Consider the following 16,882-nt stretch of genomic DNA (forward strand, 5'->3'; position numbering starts at 1 on the left):
TACGCCCATGTGCGGTGGGCGTGGGGTGCACAGGTCCTTGGGCAGCCTCTTCCCCCAAGCCTCAGGGCTGCGGGTGCCACCGAGAGGGATGCTTTGGGGATGCTGCTGGGCTCAGACACGCGGCACGGGCTCCATGGGGGTGCCTGGGAGCCCTTTCCATGGGGAGCGGCCGGGCAGCCCCGGGGTGACGCCGGGCGCCCCGAGGGAGCGGAGCCGCAGCGAGTGGGTGGCTGCAGAGACAGCGCCGAGCCGGCGGAGCGGAGCGGAGCGGAGCCGGGGGGGGAGCGGAGGTATCGGTGGGGAAAGACAGGGAGACGCTGGGAGTGGCAGGGGCCGTGGGAGGCAGGGAGACAGAGCCCGGTGAGTCAGCGCGGTGGGTGCTGTGAAGCACAGGCAGGGCAGGTTCTGCCGCAGCCTGCGGAGCCCTCGTCGTCCCCCGACCGGCACCTTCTCCATCCCTCCTCCCCTGCGCGGCCGAGGAAAGCAGGACCGCGCTCCTCACCAGGGCTGCTTGCGGAGCCGCTGCTCGCTCCTGATGGGATAAAGCTGGCGTGGAGCCACGCTGGCTGCATCCGCTGCACTCAGGTAGTTCCTCATCGGACCTGCGAGCTGCCAAAACCTGGCTTGAAGCAGAGCTCTCTGGTGGCCGGGCTTGACCCCATAGCTGATCGCACAGGGGGGTGTTGCAGGAGTGAGCAGGGCAGTAGCTCTGCCACCCCAGTGATGCTCACCTACCCACTCCCCCGATCTCTGTAGCACCGTGGGCCAGTGTTCACCCAAACATTGCCACTGGAGATGCCATGCTTCCAGTGGGAATCTGGCCTCGGAGGCAACGGCACCCCTTCCAGCAACACACAGTGCTTCAGGTGTGCGATGGGGCACAGGGCAGGGTGAAGGAACCACAGAACCGTAGAATCAGTGAGGTTGGAAAAGACCTTTAGGATCATCTGGTCCAACTGTTCCCCAGCACTGCCAAAGGCGCCACTAAACCAGGTCACTGAAGGCCTTGTCTACACAGGCTCTGTTCTCCTCTTCTCTTCTCTTCTCTTCTCTTCTCTTCTCTTCTCTTCTCTTCTCTTCTCTTCTCTTCTCTTCTCTTCTCTTCTCTTCTCTTCTCTCTCTTCTCTTCTCTTCTCTTCTCTTTCTCTTCTTCTCTCTTCTCCCCTCCTCTCCTCTAATCTTCCCTCTTCTCCAGTTCCTTTCCTCATCCCTACACCCATGTCCTTGCCCCTAAGCACCTTCTATGTGCTATATGGACCAGGAAGAGGCTGGCAGTGAGAGAGTGTCCTCCCTCCCAAAGGGACAAGTCCCCCCGGCCCCATCGATCTGCTCCCCTGCGGGGTTAGTTTTGGGAAGGAGCTGGGTGCGATTGCGACAGCAACACATGGCTGATTCATTGTTTGATCCAATCTCTCCCTCCTCATTCCCAAATGATTCGAGTCAAATGAAACACATTTTAGTAGCCCAATCTGTAAGGGTGGGTCCCATTGTGCTCTGACCCTACAGGGCATTTTGTACATTTAATTTGATTTACACCCAAAACGTACTGGGATGCTCTCCCACACCCAACTAATGCTGAGAATTAAACAAGATCCTACAGCAAGGTCGGGTGCTATTATCTCCTTAGTGTTGTTATTTATTGAGCAATGATGGTGCTCAGGCTCTGTGGGTGTATGGAGAAGGCTGACGGCTGCCCCAGTGATGTGTCCATGGGCTGAAGACGACGAGGTGCTGCATGTGGGGCCATGCTGTGAGCATGCTCTTCCTGGTTGCAAACACCAAGGAGTGGTACTCTTAGGTGAGGTGTTATGGTTTTCTCCTGGGCTATGGTGAAGCAACAGCAAGACCTGGTCACTGGTCTGCATTTCCACCCTCTAGCTCAAGGGGAAGGCAGCCCGCTGCCGATGGGATGCTCTACTTCATGCTGCTGGGGGTGCTTCGGGTCTTGCTCTCCACGCTGTGCCTCTGATGGCGCTGGGCACACCACAGCCCTGACCACTCGTGTCAAGGCTCAGAGGTGATAATAACAGTGATCATCTAGTTCCTGATTCAGCCGTGCTTGTAAGTGCATGTCTGGGTTGGAGCACTCAGAGTGAAGTGTGTGCTCCAGGACCTCGCTAAATGGGAACCTCAAAGCAGGGTTTGCAAAAGCCCAGACGACATTAAAGTGGTCACAGCAAGCTCTGGGTTCAGGAGAGTTGTGATTGATGTCGTTTGCTACCTCTTTTGGCTTAAAAGACAAGGAGTGGTTAAAATGAAAGAAACCTCAAGTTGAAAGCATTGCAAAAAAAAAAGGAATCAATTAAACCCCATGTAGCTGCATTTTGACCTGGAGCAAAATCTCAGACATAACAGAGAAATTGCATAGCCTTAAAAAGGGAGAAAGACAGAGAAGGTTTTACGTGTGATACTGCTGAGGTATTGCCCAGAGGCAGCTGAGGTGGCTTCTCACCTGGTACCTGATGAGAGGCTGCCCAGAGAAGCTGTGGCTGCCCCATCCCTGGCAGTGTTCAAGGCCAGGTTGGACACAGGGGCTTGGAGCAACCTGCTCTAGTGGAAGGTGTCCCTGCCTGTGGAAGGGGTTCGAACTGGATGAGCTTTAAAGTCCCTTCCAACCCAAACCAGTCCGGGATGGGGCAGCCACAGCTTCTCTGGGCACCCTGTGCCAGTGCCTGAGCACCTTCATGGTGAAGAATTTCTCCCTAATGTCTCACCTCAATCTCCCCTCTGTCAGGTTAAAGCCATTCCCCCTTGTCCTGTCCCTACAGGCCATTGTCAAAAGCCCCTCTCCAGGTTTCTTGTAGCCCCTTTAAGCACTGAAGACTGTCATAAGGTCTCCCCTGCGCCTTACAACCCTTTCATGTGGGGTGACAGCTCTTGGTGCTCAGTCCCAGCGCTGTGCACAGCTGCTACAGTGAGGATGTGCTGGGGATGAAGGCACTGAGCGCATTTCCACTGCATTTAGTGATAAAAGCAGACAGAAGAGTAGGTGTGAGACAGGAGAATGGACCTCGGGTGCTGTTTAAGCCGTGGGGACGCGCCATGTGCTGTGCTCAGAGGCTTGCAGTGCACTTTTGTGGGTTTTCTTCTGTTTCTCTTGCTTCCTTCCCCTCCACCCCGTCCATCCTCTCGTCTTTTGTTTCATTTCCACTTGGGGAAGAGGGGAGAGGACAAGAAGCAAATTAGAAGGACAAAAAAAGGGGGGGGGGGGGATTGGGGGTGGTGATGGCTGAGGCACGGTTTTCATTTCAAACCAATGACCGAAGCAGAATAAAGCGCTGGGTTTCTAACAGCAGAAAGCCTTGTCATGAATCGACCAACTTTCTCTGCCCGACAGCTTCGTCTTCTCCCATGTGCCTCGGGGATCCTTTCCCGTGCTGGGGGGGGGGGGGGTCCCCCGGTGCACCCCGGCAGCAGCGGCGCTGCCCTCCTCGCTTCCCTCTTTTTAATTTCCAGACGTTGAATTCTTCTGCAAACATTCATGCCTTAGGAAGGGCTGGAACAAAGCTCAGCTGCTCCAACCGGTCCGACAGGTAAGCAGACTTGTTGACACCGTTATGTTGGCAGCACGCATGCTCCTGCCCAAGTTTCCTGGTGCATTTTTCTATTCCACCTTATGAAACTTGCCCCCCCCCCCCCCTCCTTCACCCCCCCTTTCTCTTCCCCCTTCCCCTCCCCTTCCCCTCCCCGCTCCTCAGCGGCTCTGCCCCGGTGCGTGCGGTCCCGCTCCCCGCGGACGGGCGGGCGGTGGGAGCCGCTCCGCTCCGTTCCGCTCCGAGCCGACCCCCCCCCCTGCCCTCGCCATGCCCAGAGCCTTCCTGGTGAAGCGCCGGAGCCCGCAGCCGGCGGTGCGCAGTTGGGATGGGCTGCCCGACGAGGAGAGAGCCGACACCTACATCCCAGGTACGGCACCGGAGGGGCCCGGAGCCGGCACCGCACCGCCTGGAGGATGGGGGGACGGAACACACGGAGGGGAGGGATGGGGGGGTCCCCGCCAGACCCCAGCCCTAGCCCCGCTCCCCTGCGGGGTGGGAAGGGGCTGGGGGAGCCCCGAGGGGGGTTGTGGGGAAGGTCCGGGGGGACCCTCCGTGCCCAGGCGCAGGGGTGATGGGTGACGGGGGCCGGCTCCATTCCCGCTATCATCTCCCACCCGGGGAGCCCCCCGGGCATTGGGGGTGTCTGTGTGTGTCCGGGAAGGTGGGAAACCTCGTTTGCATGAGAAAGGTGGCGGGGGGAGAGGAGCAGAAGAAAGGTCCTGGTGTAGGGGGGTGATGGTTTCCCCCTCCTCCTTCTCCTCCTCCTCTTGCCCTTGCCTGGGGTATAACGGGAAGGCGGCGGAGCTGGCTTGTTTGAACTTTGGGACCGTTCGTGTTTGAGTTTCCGATTGCAGCGGGAGCCGGGGATCCTCCCCCGCCGCCCGGGCCCGCCCGCAGGTTAAACACCGGTGCCCGGCGGCTCCGTGGTCCCGTCCCCCCCCCCGTCTCCCCCCCCCATGTCCTCACCGCATCCCCCCGCTGCAGGCGGGATCGGCTGCGTGCTGCTGGGCTACGAGGACAGCTGCAGCCTGGAGAGCAGCGGGAGCAGCGGCACCCGGGACGCGGAGCCCAGCGATCCCCCGACGCCACAGCCCGTCCCCGGCGACCTGGGCACGGCCGGGGGGATGCTGCTGGACCTGGCCGTCAAGCGCCCCGTGGCCAGGTCGAAAATCAAGGTAACCAGGCACCATCTCCTCCCCGCTTCAAGGGCTGGGGACGCTGCGTGGCAACAGTCCCTTGGGGTCCCTCTGCTCTAGAGGTGACAGCACCCATCCCACACACAAGCCTCATAAGCGATGTACCGTCATCTTCCAGTGCCCTTTGCCTTTCCTTATATCCCTGCCTGGGACATGTTGCCCCTGACCTGCTTGGCTTGGGTCCCGCAGGAGCTCTGAACCCATCCAGGAAGGACCAGCCCTGGCAGCTGGGAGTCCTGCCCCACGGCGCCTGGGTGGATTGCACTCCTTCAAGTGGGGCCTCCTTAAACGGCCGCCTGCGAGGTTGTAGTCAGGCCTTAATCTTCCCGCTGCCCCCCTACCCTCTTGGCTTGTCAAGATAGCAGCTAGGAAAAGGTCCTGCCCTGGAGCTGGGAAAGGCCATTGCCACCTTGAGGTGGGCCCACAGGCTGGGTGAATTGAAGCAATTAGCTGTCCATTAACTGCTGCAGAACCTCCCTACTGCATGGGCAGGAGTTCTTGCTGTCTGGGGGTCCCCTGGGCACAGCCAGCAGAGCGGTGATTTCCCTTCCCAGGCTGGGAAGGCAAATCATAACCTGGTTTGGGTTGAAGGGACCTTACAGCTCATCCAGTTCCAACCACCTGCCACGGGCAGGGACACCTTCCACTAGACCAGGTTGCTCCAAGCCCCTGTGCCCAACCTGGCCTTGAACACTGCCAGGGATGGGGCAGCCACAGCTTCTCTGGGCACCCTGTGCCAGGGCCTCAGCACCCTCACAGGGAAGAATTTCTTCCTAATGTCTCATCTCAATCTCCCCTCTGTCAGGTTAAAGCCATTCCCCCTTGTCCTGTCCCTACAGGCCCTTGTCAAAAGCCCCTCTCCAGACTCAAATCCCTCCTGATACCCAAGACCGAGCTCCCAAAGCGCGGTAGTGATGCAGGTAGGGTGGAAGGACCACTGTCCTTCTCTTGAACATCCTCAGCAGAGGCCACCCCTGTGCTGGGAAGGAGACATGTTTACCTGTGGCTAGTTAACACCTCGTTAAAACCCTGGCTGTTGCTTTGCTGGATGGAGCTGCAAAAACTCCCACTGTCTCTGCTGGGATGACAGCCCCATAGCCACCCTGTTATTAATCTAATGGTTAAAACTAGGTTTTCACCCTAGTTGTATGTGGCCACTTGAGATGGAGCCCTACCTGTTGCCTAACAGATACTTCCCAGCTGCTCCCCCTCTGGTTTCACACCTGGTGGTTTCATGGCTGGCTTCTTTCTCTAACCTCTACAACTTCAAGTAGTGTTGCTTTGGTAGTAAGCGGAGGAGGAGGATCAGGAAAAATAACTGGCTCTTCAGGAAACAGAAACCCCAAACGTATTCCTTTGGGAAGAGCCTTAACCTATAATTTAACCTGGGCTATTAACTGTCACAGCGAAACCTCCTTTTGGCAGAGTTGGGTTTTCTCAGCGTGCCACAGAAACTCCCCAAACACACCACGAGGGCCAATGGGTGCGTGTGCATGATGCTGTGCTCTGGTGGCTGCCCATGTCCTGAGCGTGTCTGCTCCTCCTCGAGTAATTAGACTAATAGCCAAGTATTTGCATCGTGGAGACATTAAGCCTTCCCTCTGAGGAACGCTCTTCCCAAGAGCTGAATCATCAGTGTCTCCCTTAGTCAAGTTAGGTCATGGTGTATGTGCAATGTATTTTGGTGTCAGGAGCGGGAATGAGGAGAGTAACCCCTAATGACACTGCTGTTAATCAATGAGACCAACGGGAGGAGGGTAATCATCGAATCATGGAATGGTTTGGGGTGGAAGGGACCTTAAAGCTTATGGATGCAGTTGGACAAGGGTGCCTGCTCCTAGGAGGTAGCCACTACATAGTCTTAGCTTTAGCATTAGTCCCAAACCGTGCACTGTAAGTCACCCACTTGACCTCAAGGGAAGCATGAAGGGTTCACCCAGCAAGAGTCTCCAAATGCTTTCACTTTTCATTCTGAATACATCCCAAGAATATCTTAATGCCACAATAAGTCATCCCTCCTTGTTTTGCTTGTTGCCTGCTGGTCTTTGCCACCTCGATGCCCACTCACCCCGTCCTCTCCCATTCCTTAGTTCACCACCGGCACCTGTAACGATGCTATGGTGCATAGCTGCGAGCTGTGTGGCAAAGGCTTTCGCCTGCAGCGGATGCTCAACCGTCACATCAAGTGTCACAGCCAGGTGAAGAGGCACTTGTGCACCTTCTGTGGGAAAGGCTTCAACGACACCTTCGATCTGAAAAGACATGTCCGGACCCACACTGGTGAGAACGCATTCCCGGGGGGGTTCTGGGCGGCTCTGGGTAGCGGGAGGTGGGAGAAGGGTGAGATGGGATGAGGAGAAGGTGAGGGTAACCCAGCAAGACAATAATACAAATACATTAGCAAAGAATAGAGGGGATGTAGTGGAGGAAAGGGAAAGATATGAGTGTGGACAGATATAAGTCCTGGGACTAATAAAGTCTGATGACTTCTCTGAATCATACAATCCCAGATTGATGTGGGTTGGAAGAGACCTTAAAGCTCATCCAGTTCTAACTCCCTGCCACAAGCAGGGACACCTTCCACTAGACCAGGTTGCTCCGAGCCCCTGTGTCCAACCTGGCCTTGAACACTGCCAGGGATGGGGCAGCCACAGCTTCTCTGGGCACCCTGTGCCAGGGCCTCAGCACCCTCACAGGGAAGAATTTCTTCCTAATGTCTCATCTCAATCTCCCTTCTGTCAGTTTAAAGCCATGCATGAAATCCATGTGAGGCAGGGTGGGTGCCTGAGCTGCCATCCAGATATGCTGTAGATGCAGCTGTATGCTGCTGCTGTGCTGGTCAGCGAGACCAGGTTAAGCCTCCCGATATAACCCACTGGGTTAACTCACCGTGTGTTACTGCAAGTCCAGCCTGCAGCGCTGAGCAGAGGCGGGCGGTGCATGAAAATGCTTTGCCCTCTAGAGGCAATGAGCAGCAGTTTCTTGGGGTTTTGCTCTTGGGAAGCTTCCCTGCTGGCTGGCCACCGGGATGGGGTTATGGCTTGATCTTGGTACCAGCTGAAGGAACCGGAGTGTGGCTCATGCTGTACCTCCAGCTTCTTTAGGGCAAGCAGGCACATCTGACTTGTGCATCCTCCATGCTTTGGGCTAACAGCTCCTCCAGTCCTTTCCCTGAGCTGTTTCCCTCTGCAGATCTAGCCATCCAGGTTTGTTTGACCACTGGCCTAAACCATCTCCACCACATTTCCTGGGCAGGTTACAACTTGCCAGATCTGTGGTTACCTGCTGGTTACTTGGGCTCGCTCTGCAATGCCTGTATTTTGGCTTAGGCACCATCAACCAGGCAAACTGCTGGAGATGACACAAGTATTTTGTCATAGAATCCCAGACTGGTTTGGGTTGGAAGGGACCTTAAAGCTCATCCAGTTCCAATCCCATTGCCATGGGCAGGGACACCTTCCACTAGAGCAGGTTGCTCCAAGCCCCTGTGTCCAACCTGGCCTTGAACACTGCCAGGGATGGGGCAGCCACAGCTTCTCTGGGCACCCTGTGCCAGGGCCTCAGCACCCTCACAGGGAAGAATTTCTTCCTAATGTCTCATCTCAATCTCCCCTCTGTCAGGTTAAAGCCATTCCCCCTTGTCCCATCCCTACAGGCCCTTGTCAAAAGCCCCTCTCCAGATTTCTTGTTGACCTCTTTAGGCACTGGAAGCTGCTCTAAGGTCTCCCTGAAGCCTTCTCTTCCCCAGGCTGAACCAGCCCAGCTCTCTCAGCCTGTCTGCAGAGCAGAGCTGCTCCAGCCCTCAGAGTATCTCCATGGGCCTCCTCTGGACTTGTTCCAAGAGCTCCATGTCCCTCTTGTGTTGGGGCCCTGGAGCTGGACACAAGACTGCAGGGGGAGGTCTCACCAGAGCGGAGTAAAGGGGGAGAATCCCCACCCTTGGCCTGCTGGTCACGCTCTGGGGATGCAGCCCATCACACGCTTGGCCTGTGTTGGTTGGCAGGAACTGATTCTTAGCAGTAGAGCTCATGAAGACAATGCCACTGGTTTCGATGGGAAAGCACTGGCTGCAGCACATGTTTTGTGCTGGTTTGGTTTGTTTGCAAGTCTGTCATGTCCAAAGGAAAGCTGCTGTTGCAGCAGGGAGCTGCTGCTGTGGTACACTTGAAATGTGGAGTTGGTGCTTCTAAAGTGAGTTTTCAACCTGTTCCCTCATCCTTTGCAATTCAGAAACTGAATCCCAGAGAATTTGCCTGGTTCGTTGGGTCATGGAGGGGTAAAGGCTTGGCTACTGCAGCAGTACCAGTGATGGATTGGATGCATCTTTCCCAGGGTGAAATATGGCACCTCTTAAAGTGGTGTGGCTCCTTTTATTTCAAAGTTGATCGCTGTTCAGGAAAGCTGGGCAGTATTTGAACATGAAAAAGCAGACAGGCTGGAAGTGGTAGGGCAGGCTTTATTTTGTAGCTACAGGCGCTCATCTACGTGTGCTCTGCTGAATTCCAGGGGAAATTATTATGCAGTTTGTAACCAGACTGTGCAACAGCATCAGAGAGTGGAAGCCAAGCGTCCCAGTCTAGCCTGATGGTAAAAGCAGACTTAAACATTAAGAACTAACTAATATACACAGTAAAATAAAGGTTCAAAATGATAAAAGTAATGACAAGGTTCCCACAGCCCTCTTGTGCTTGTATTCATGCCTGTGGAGCTCTGTTGGCAGCAGGAACCAAGGACAGTGGTTCAATTTGCCTTCGGATGAGCATGAAACTGCTCCCAAAATACTGTTTGTGAAAGAGGCATCTTTGTGTGTGAATTCTAATGAAGACTTGGAGTTTCTTTCCAACTGCATTTTGCTGTGACTGAAGCAGTCTCACAGCAGTAAGCGTTATAAAACTTTAATCCTGATATTTTAAGCTGGTGCAATGGGATAACTGCAGTTGAGATGCTGCTTGTTGGAACCTCTAGTTTGGATTTCTGGTTGGAAGCTCAACGACAGAGTGGTGACCTTAACACAGTGTGATTAGAACGTTACATCTGTCAGCATGGGTGTGTGTGCTTTGCCCTTTCTTGCCTGGCTCATTGTAGGGCTGATCTTCCACATGCTCGTCTCACCTTTTATTGAGAAAAGAGTTCAGGTAACTCCTTGCATCAGTTTTAAGGCTGGCCTTAGCTTGAAAACTCACTGGGCTAGTCCAGTAAGTCAAATCACAACTGGTTTTGTTTTTTAAAGCATTGCTAAGCCCTCAGTTGTTTGTCATTCAAGTACTGGGGGTTGCTCTTAAGTCATGTTGGTTGGTGGTAAATGGGTACTGCTAAGTCTTTTTGTAATGTTGGTTGTCTGTACTCAGCAAAACTCCTTGGACACTCAAACTGCAAGCCAGCCCCTTCTCTCTCTTCTGGAAACAGACATGTACTTCTGTCTCAATGCACTTCTCATCTGGAACTCGAGCTTGTCATCTCAGTCATCAAATCCATACGTTACGAAAACACTCTCACTCATTTTAAGTACTAAGATTGCTGTGTGTTCGCGTTGGGCTGCCCTTCACTGAGGCTTGGTCACTAAAAGAGGAAGATAAACATCTGACTGAGATACTGTGTTCATTATAAAAGCCAAACAAAGGCTGGCTGAAACCGATGGTTTTACCTGATGACTTCAAAAAGTCGAGTCTAAAGGAGCCAGTTTTGCAGAAGTTGATAACAATTTCTTCTTTAGGAGCAAGTGCTGATGGGCACCTGCTGTCCTCAGTGTTTGCCTATACCTGCTCCAAACTTCTTGAGGTTTCCTGTGCCTAAACACATCAACCCATTCCTTACAGTTTTAGCCTGAAAGTAACATATTTTATTTGGACAGAGTTCCTCAGGCTAGTAGCTCCCTGCTGGTAGGTATTTGCTCAATATCATAGAATCAAGGTTAGAAAGACCTTTAAGATCAAGCATTCCTCAGCACTGCCAAGGCCACCACTAAACCGTGTCACTAAGGGGCTCATCTACACGGTTTGTGAATGCTTCTATGGACAGTGATTCCACCACTGCCCTGGGCAGCCTGCTCCGATGCTTGACTGCCCTTTTGGGGAAGAAATTGTTTCTAATATCCTCATATCGAGTCTAAACCTCCCCTGGTGCAGCTTGAGGCTGTTTCCTCTTGTCCTATCCCTCGTTCCTTGGGAGAAGAGACCAGTCACCTCCTGGCTCCATTGTCCTTTCAGGTAGTTGTAGAGAGTAAATATTGGCTCAATATGGTGAGTGAGCCAATAGGTTCAATGAGTATTGAGTTCAATTGGTTCAATGCCAGAGCCTTGCTCTCAGCTGGTTGCTCACTTGGTTTTAAGAAACATAAATCAGAATGCTAACCTCTGTCTCTTAACATTGCAGGGATTCGTCCTTACAAGTGTGAGGTTTGCAACAAAGCCTTCACCCAGCGCTGCTCCCTGGAGTCCCACCTGAAGAAGATCCACGGCGTGCAGCAGCAATATGCCTACAAACAGAGGCGAGATAAACTTTATGTGTGTGAAGACTGCGGCTACACGGGCCCCACGCAGGAGGACCTGTACCTGCACGTTAGCAACGTGCATCCTGGAAGCGCCTTCCTGAAAAAGACCTCAAAAAAACTGGCGGCCGTGTTGCAAAACAAACTGAGCCCCGTCTTGCAGAGGAACTCCAAAGATGATGACAAAGATGAGTAACACAATGGATTACAGTGGTCTAAAGGAATGAAGTTTACATGTAGGACTTTATATATATATTATTTTTTTAAAGCAATTTGGAAAGGAACCCCTGAGATGAAAGGGATGCTTTTGCTAACGGGGCTCTCTTGATGTTGGTAGAACCTCAACTTGAAAGAAATACTCTCCTATACAATGCGAGCATCGGACGTTTTTATCTGGCCAAAGGAAATGGAAAGCTTGGAAGAGGTTGTCACCTCTTGGATGGAGTATTTTCTGAACTGAACCAGGCAACCTGTCTTCTGTTTCGACTCTACCACACATCCAAGAGGCCACTGACAAATAATTTGCCTTTACCCAGTGTATTTTGTAAAGATAATAACCATTACCTCCTGTGCAAATGACTTCTGAGTTTTGAGTGAAAAGTGCCGTGTAAGTGCAGCTACTCATGCATTGTTCTATGCAAAGTTAATTAAAATGGTCTTAAGGAGTGCATTGTATGGGTAAATAGTTAAAATGTGCAAATAACCATAACGCTGCCCTGTGCAGAACACTAATGATTTATGGAATGGGTGATCCAAGGTAAGCTGAAACTTCTTTGAAAGGATGCAGAGCTTTTTCCTCCCAAACTTTCTCCACTGGCAAATGACATTATCCTAGGGCAGACTTACGGTCATGCTTTAGGTACCTGAAGCTGTGAACTTACTTTTATCATGTTTAGATTTAAGTGTAACCATAACTCTGATGTTCCTGGACTTCTCACGCTCACTCTGGGGGGCTATTCCCACATCCTTTTAACATACATCAATACTACCCAGAAACCCAAAGAGAACGTTTTAATGACTTGAATATTTGTATTTTCTGTTGGGATGAAACGCAGTTTTGCGTGTATTTTATGGTGTATATGTGCATGTGTGTGTGTCTTTTCTCTGACCAAGTGCCTGTTCACTAACAGGAGCAGTGCAATGTAGTGAAAAGGGCAGCTTGGCCTGTCTCTGCCTCATAAGATCAGCTGTAGGCAGGAATCTGGCCTCTCACCTGTAACCACCACCAGTTTAGAAGGCTCCTAGAGAGGTGGATGCTACAAGGGATGGAGATGGTGGGGGTGATGAGGGACCTGTATTATATCTCTGCGCTTTTAGAGTTCCCCTATGGTCCTGCCCCAGCTGCTCCAGGACAACCAAGCAGGTAGCCTATAGGGACTATCAAGTGTGAAATTATGGATTTAAAAACAGAGGAGAGGGATGTCCGTATACCTTATGTTGCCTGACACTTTAAAGCTCTTCAGAAGCTGCTGCAGCCTTTACTGAGCACTTGGGTGAACCCACCACAGGGTTCTCTGGTCCAAGCACATTATGCATCTGTCTCTTAATGGACACAGCTGCTAAAAACGTTTTACATCAATTTAAATGCCTATCAATGAATGAATTTCATTTGTAAAGTCCTCAAATCCATTTTGTGCTCAAAATAAAGCTGTACATTGGGAGAGGATATGCTGTATTCTATAGATGTTGAAACAAGAGCTAAAAAGCAACCCACCTAAAACAAGAGTCATAGCCAGGACCTTTGTAGTCCTTGCTACTAAAATGATTATGAACATCTCTGCAAGAACCATAAAGATCTCTCAACTGCCTCAGTTTTGTACAGGCATCTGCTTGGGGTTTTGTGGGGACAAAGTGTCTAGTGTTTTTAAAGCATTTCTAATGATACCAGTATTTTATCCAGCACAACTGCTGGTGCTTGGGACCTTGAAAGCTAGGATGGTAAAGTAATGCTACTTTGTAACAAACAAACTTGTCATCCTGTGTCATGGGAAAATCAGCAGGCTATTTTAATAAATGGGAAGTCCATGTTAAAAAAGCATCTGAGCTAAATTGTTCAGCCTGGAGAAGAGAAGGCTCTGGGGAGACCTTAGAGCAGCTTCCAGTGCCTAAAAGGGTGAACAAGAAATCTGGAGAGGGGCTTTTGACAAGGGCCTGTAGGGACAGGACAAGGGGGAATGGCTTTAACCTGACAGAGGGGAGACTGAGATGAGACATTAGGGAGAAATTCTTCTCTGTGAGTGTGCTGAGGCCCTGGCACAGGGTGCCCAGAGAAGCTGTGGCTGCCCCATCCCTGGCAGTGTTCAAGGCCAGGTTAGACGGGGCTTGGAGCAACCTGGTCTAGTGGAAGGTGTCCCTGCGCGTGGCAGGGGGTTGGAGCTGGATGAGCTTTAAGGTCCCTTCCAACCCAAACCAGTCTGGGATTCTATGATTCACCTGACTGCAAAGGATGCATGTACTTAGCTCTGCTGAAACCTCAGCTTTTTCACTGGAGCAGTGGAGGTGCAGCTGAAGCCCTCCCTGTCTAACTGGAGATGCATTTATATGCGTGTGTGGTTTTTTCCTCCTGTAGCAGACATTGCTTCTGATTTCCCTCCAGTGTCACTGCCAAAGCATGTCCCTGCTAAAAGAACTACAGCCACCATGAGGTGGCCCATCTATGTGATCTCAGCCAAAGGAAACATTCACAGCAGCAGAGAAAGCAGCAGGTAAAAGCACACAGAATTAAAGCCACACTAGATAGAGAGCAGAGCTCTGACAAGCAGGGTGCTGTAGCTGGACTAACTGCCCTGATGGGCTGTTTTTTTCTGCAGAAGACAGTTACTGCCTGTAGCAGATGCCTTGGGCATGTCAATTTAACAGTCTGGCAAGTTAGTTTAAACTGGTCACAAAGTGGTTTGGTTTTGCATGATGCTGGCGACAGCCATCTGCCAGTGCTGTTATGGGGCAAAACTGGCACAAGCGTGTGACTCCAGAGAGATGCTCCAGAGCTCACACAGGGACGCCCAAGGCAGACACTTTCAGAAGTGCCAGACCTAAGTAACATCCACTGGTGTCTTTGAAGCCTGTCTGCCTTCTCTAGGCTCTCTGATGGTACAGACTCATCCAGGACTTAAAGACAGGTTTACAGGGTGACATTGCCAGTGAAGCTGGAAGCCTTCCTCAGACAAGGCTTTTGTTAAACAAATTAACACAGGTGAAACCTACAGGAATCCACACTACCCAGGCTCCAGACTTGTCCTTCTTTCCTAGGAGGCAGGATGAGGCTGAAATCTTGTGTGGATCAGAGACACCTAATGGCTGTATGCTCACAGAATCAACTAGGTTGGAAAAAGACCCTCAAGATCATTCAGTCCAACCGCCCCCAGCACTGCCAAGGCCACCACTACAAGATGTCACTGGGGCCTTGTCTACACGGTTTGTGAACACTTCCAGGGACAGTGAATCCAGCACTGCCCTGGGCAGCCTGTTCCAATGCCTGACTACCCTTTGGGGAAGGAATTGTTCCTAATATCGAGTCTAAACCTCCCCTGGTGCAGCTTGAGGCTGTTTACTCTTGTTGTGTTCCATGTTCCTTGGGAGAAGGGCCCAGCCACCTACCGACCAGCTCCATCCTCTTTTTCAGGTAGTTGTAGAGTGATAAGGTCCCCCCTGAGCCTTCATTTCTGCAGAGTAAACAACGCACTGATGCTGAAGGTAACCCCCACCCAAATATTGCCCAACTGTTCCACACTCTCCCCTCCACTTATCCAATCCCAATCAACCCAGGGAATACAGCATGTTTTATTACCTCCTGCTTCTGCACAGGCCATCTCACCTCTTGCTTATGTCCACACTCTTTGCATCCATGGAGCTGTCTCTCACAGAAAATTGACCATGTTCAGTGATGTTGAAACACCCACTCGCTACAATTCTGTGATGTGGGAAGAGACTTGCAGAACAGGTAGAACTCAGCATGCAACGCAGCATTGCTGTGGTTAGTCACCTCCGAACCCAGTGTCTCAGTCTCCATGGCTAGTCTTTTTAGACAGAAATCTAATTAAGCTCAGAGTAATCATAACATCACCAGACTGGGTTTGAATAAGCAAGCACCAGTAAGTTTCATTCCATAGGTTTCCATAGTTCATTACTCTGGAGCAGCAGCGGTTTAAGCACTATGGAGATCTGTATTTCTTCAGCAGCAAGCCTGGCCACTGAGGTTTTCAGATATGGTTTTGGCTGATTTCCTTGAAGCTGATGGGTTGGTCATATTATTTGTAATCTGCAGTGGTGAAAACTCACACACAGCATTCAGAGAAAATAAAAAGAAGGAGGAAAAAACTTTCCAGGTGTGCAGCACACAAAGCAGTACTGCCTGACATTACCAAGGCTTAATCTGTGTCTTAGAGATTCGATTTTATGAAACAAGCTTCAAAAGAGACTTCTGTTTCCAGAACACTTATTCAAAAACTTATTTGGAGAAAAACCCCAACCAACACAAAAGCCTCAAAAACACAACCCCCCAAAACCCAACCAGCAGCAGCTGGTTCCTCAAAAGGCCCAGCTTCAAAGTCATCAGCCCGCTTTTATAAAGGAGCTTAGTCACAGTAGCAAACACTGTAACTTCACACTGGAGATCGTTCCACACCGGTGGGTCCCTCGTCAGCTCAGATCCACAGTGATGTCAGGAGAACTCAAGGCAGTTGCAGCCTTGGCCTGCACAAAGCCTCACATCCTGATGTACAAAGCCTGTCTACTCTCTGACAGTTCTGCAGAAGGAGCCATTGTAAGCAGGCAAACCTTTCAGAACACTTCCTGTATTGGTTACAGTTCTGCTCCTCTTCTGATAAGACACTCAGAACCACAGACTGGGTTGGGATGGAAGAGACCTTAAATAGCATCCACTTCCAACCCCTGCCATGCGCAGGGACACCTTCCACTAGACCAGGTTGCTCCAAGCCCCTGTGTCCAACCTGGCTTTGAACGCTGCCAGGGATGGGGCAGCCACAGCTTCTCTGGGCACCCTGTGCCAGGGCCTCACCACCTTCACATGGAAGAACTTCCTAATTTCTAATAAAAATCTACCCTCCATCAACTTAGAGACTTACCCTGTCATACCTGCCCTTGTAACACCTTTTAACACTTCTGTTAAATGACCACTTGCCTGAGTATTTTAAATAAGTGCTTACTACAACTTTGGTTCTAATTCCTAGCACAGTTTTTCCAGTTGTTGCTGTAAGAAAACCCACAAATAGCAACAAGCCTGTTAACAGATACCTTTGAGATGAGCAAGAACTAAGCTGACTGAAACCCAGTCTGCTATATTCATTTGTTTATCATTTGCATTTCTCTCAGCTCAAGACAATGCAGATGTCATTTTGCTTTAGTTCACTAACTTCATTTTCAAAGCCTCAGTTCCACAACAGTTGGGTTTTTTTTTTGTCTCAAAAATGACAAAAGAAGGATGACTTGATTAACTTTTTTACTTGATAACAGAAACTTTCCTATCAACCTCAGGCTGTATAAACTATGAGGGGAAAAGCAGAGATTAATAAAGTTGACTTTGACCTGGCTTGTCCACTCCAGTCACCTTCAGCACAAGCAAAAACACATTCCCCCTTCCCCATTCCAAATTTTCTTCCTTTTTGGGGAGGGTGAACCTGATATAAAGAAATTAGCCGACTCAA

General features: G+C 51.1%; 1 protein-coding gene across 1 annotated transcript; it reads left to right on the forward strand.

Annotated features, from left to right (window-relative positions):
* Positions 1-3,360: 3,360 nt before the first annotated feature.
* On the forward strand, positions 3,361-11,889 carry OVOL2 (ovo like zinc finger 2). The gene is made up of 5 exons (XM_061367145.1): positions 3,361-3,533; positions 3,699-3,903; positions 4,521-4,711; positions 6,823-7,012; positions 11,105-11,889. Exons 2-5 carry the CDS (start codon positions 3,804-3,806, stop codon positions 11,413-11,415), a joined length of 792 nt encoding a protein of 263 aa, XP_061223129.1. The 5' UTR covers positions 3,361-3,533; positions 3,699-3,803; the 3' UTR covers positions 11,416-11,889.
* Positions 11,890-16,882: the final 4,993 nt, after the last annotated feature.

The sequence above is a fragment of the Neopsephotus bourkii genome, unplaced genomic scaffold (genome assembly GCF_033783945.1).
Source record: "Neopsephotus bourkii isolate Nb327-2 ecotype Australia unplaced genomic scaffold, CSIRO-AGI_Nbou_v1 NB_1373, whole genome shotgun sequence".
NCBI classification, from domain to species: domain Eukaryota; kingdom Metazoa; phylum Chordata; class Aves; order Psittaciformes; family Psittacidae; genus Neopsephotus; species Neopsephotus bourkii.